This window comes from Malurus melanocephalus, unplaced genomic scaffold (assembly GCF_030028575.1).
Source record: "Malurus melanocephalus ecotype Western Australia unplaced genomic scaffold, MMel_1.1 scaffold_876, whole genome shotgun sequence".
In the NCBI taxonomy this organism is placed as follows: Eukaryota; Metazoa; Chordata; class Aves; order Passeriformes; family Maluridae; genus Malurus; species Malurus melanocephalus.
In genome coordinates, this window is record NW_026624108.1 from 69,122 (window position 1) to 70,682 (window position 1,561).

A 1,561-nucleotide genomic window follows, 5' to 3' on the forward strand; every position below is an offset into this window, starting at 1 on the left:
CCCAGAGCGGAGCTGTGTCTGTGCGGTCCCCGCACGGCTCGGAGCTGCCTCGGAGCTGCTCAAATCCAGAAATGTTTCCCCCGGGCCGTGTTCTCCCTGTAGGGCCCCGCGTTCCGGGGTTTGTGCCGGTTCTCTGTAAACCCTTGGGGGGCTGTAGGGACYGACCCCGCTCGCTGTCCCCTTGCAGTGCCTCGTGGGCTGGGCAGGGAACGGTTACGTGTGCGGGAAGGACACGGACATCGACGGCGTGCCCGACGAGAAACAGCGCTGCTCCGACAGGAGCTGCCGCAAGGTGAGRGCGGTGCGACCGCCACTTGGGCTCACGGGCGGCGCTGGGGACATTCAGGACATCGCCACATCCCCGTGTCCCTCTCCCGCAGGACAACTGCATGACCGTCCCCAACTCGGGCCAGGAGGACGCGGACAGGGACGGCATCGGGGACGCGTGCGACGATGACGCCGACGGGGACGGGATCCCCAACGCCGAGGTTCGCGGGGGTCCTGCGGGCAGCAGCGCCTTCAGCGGGAGCTGGGGGTCACAGCGGGAATTTGGGGGGTCACAGCGGGAATTTGGGGGCCACAGCGGGAATTTGGGGGGCCACAGCGGGAATTTGGGGTGTCACAGCGGGAATTTGGGCGGTCACAGGGTGGGTTCAGGGGTCCCGGGGTGGGTTCAGAGGTCCCGGGGTGAGTTCAGGGGTCAGCGTGGCCTTGATCTGGGTGCTCTGAGAAATCTCGGGACACAGAAAAGGCGTCACAGGGGAATTAGGAGCCTGTCCCTAGTGAGTCCTGGCTCACCCTGAGGTGGTGCCACTGTCCCCAGCCCTGTCCCTGTCGCTGTCCCCGCAGGACAATTGTGTGTACACCCGCAATGCTGACCAGCGCAACGCCGACAAGGACAACTTTGGGGACGCGTGTGACAACTGCCGGCAGGTGAAGAACAACGACCAGCGGGACATCGATGGGGACGGCAAGGGCGACGAGTGCGACGACGACATGGACGGGGACGGTGAGGGCGCTGTCCCCACAAACCCGCGGGGCTCCGGGGCCACCCAGCCCTGCCCAGGCCGGTTCTTGGCTCAGCTCTCGGGGTCACACGCTCGGGGTGACACTCGGGGTGACACTCGGGGTGACACTCGGGGTGACAGTTCTGGACACAGCCCCAGTTTCTCCCACCTCCAGCGTTCCCTAAGGAAGGCAGCTCCTGACAGGCTGGGGGTGGCTCCACCCCTGCTCGGGGGGAACTGAACAAACCCCATCCCCAAATCCTGAAGTCGCTGCTTTGTCCATGAATCTCTGCCCTGCAGTTTTGTGGACCCACTCTGCCTCTTTTCCAGGGATCAAAAACCCCATGGACAACTGCAGGAGGGTCCCCAACCCCGACCAGCGGGACAGGGATGGGGACGGTGTTGGGGACGCCTGTGACAGCTGCCCMACCCTCAGCAACCCCGACCAGGTACGGATCCACCCTGCCCATCCCATGCTGGGATCCACCAGAATCCCCCAGAAACCCCACAGGAGCTCCCCTGCTGCTGCCAGCTCTGTTCCCTGTTCCTCCTCC

General features: G+C 65.1%; 1 protein-coding gene across 1 annotated transcript in view; it reads left to right on the plus strand.

Annotated features, from left to right (window-relative positions):
• Positions 1 to 1,561, plus strand: part of COMP (cartilage oligomeric matrix protein) — a 29,575-nt gene that overhangs the window by 24,853 nt on the left and 3,161 nt on the right. Inside the window, 4 exon segments of the mRNA XM_057385821.1 lie at positions 158 to 292; positions 381 to 488; positions 850 to 1,009; positions 1,338 to 1,456. Coding sequence (XP_057241804.1) covers positions 158 to 292; positions 381 to 488; positions 850 to 1,009; positions 1,338 to 1,456 — 522 coding nt within the window.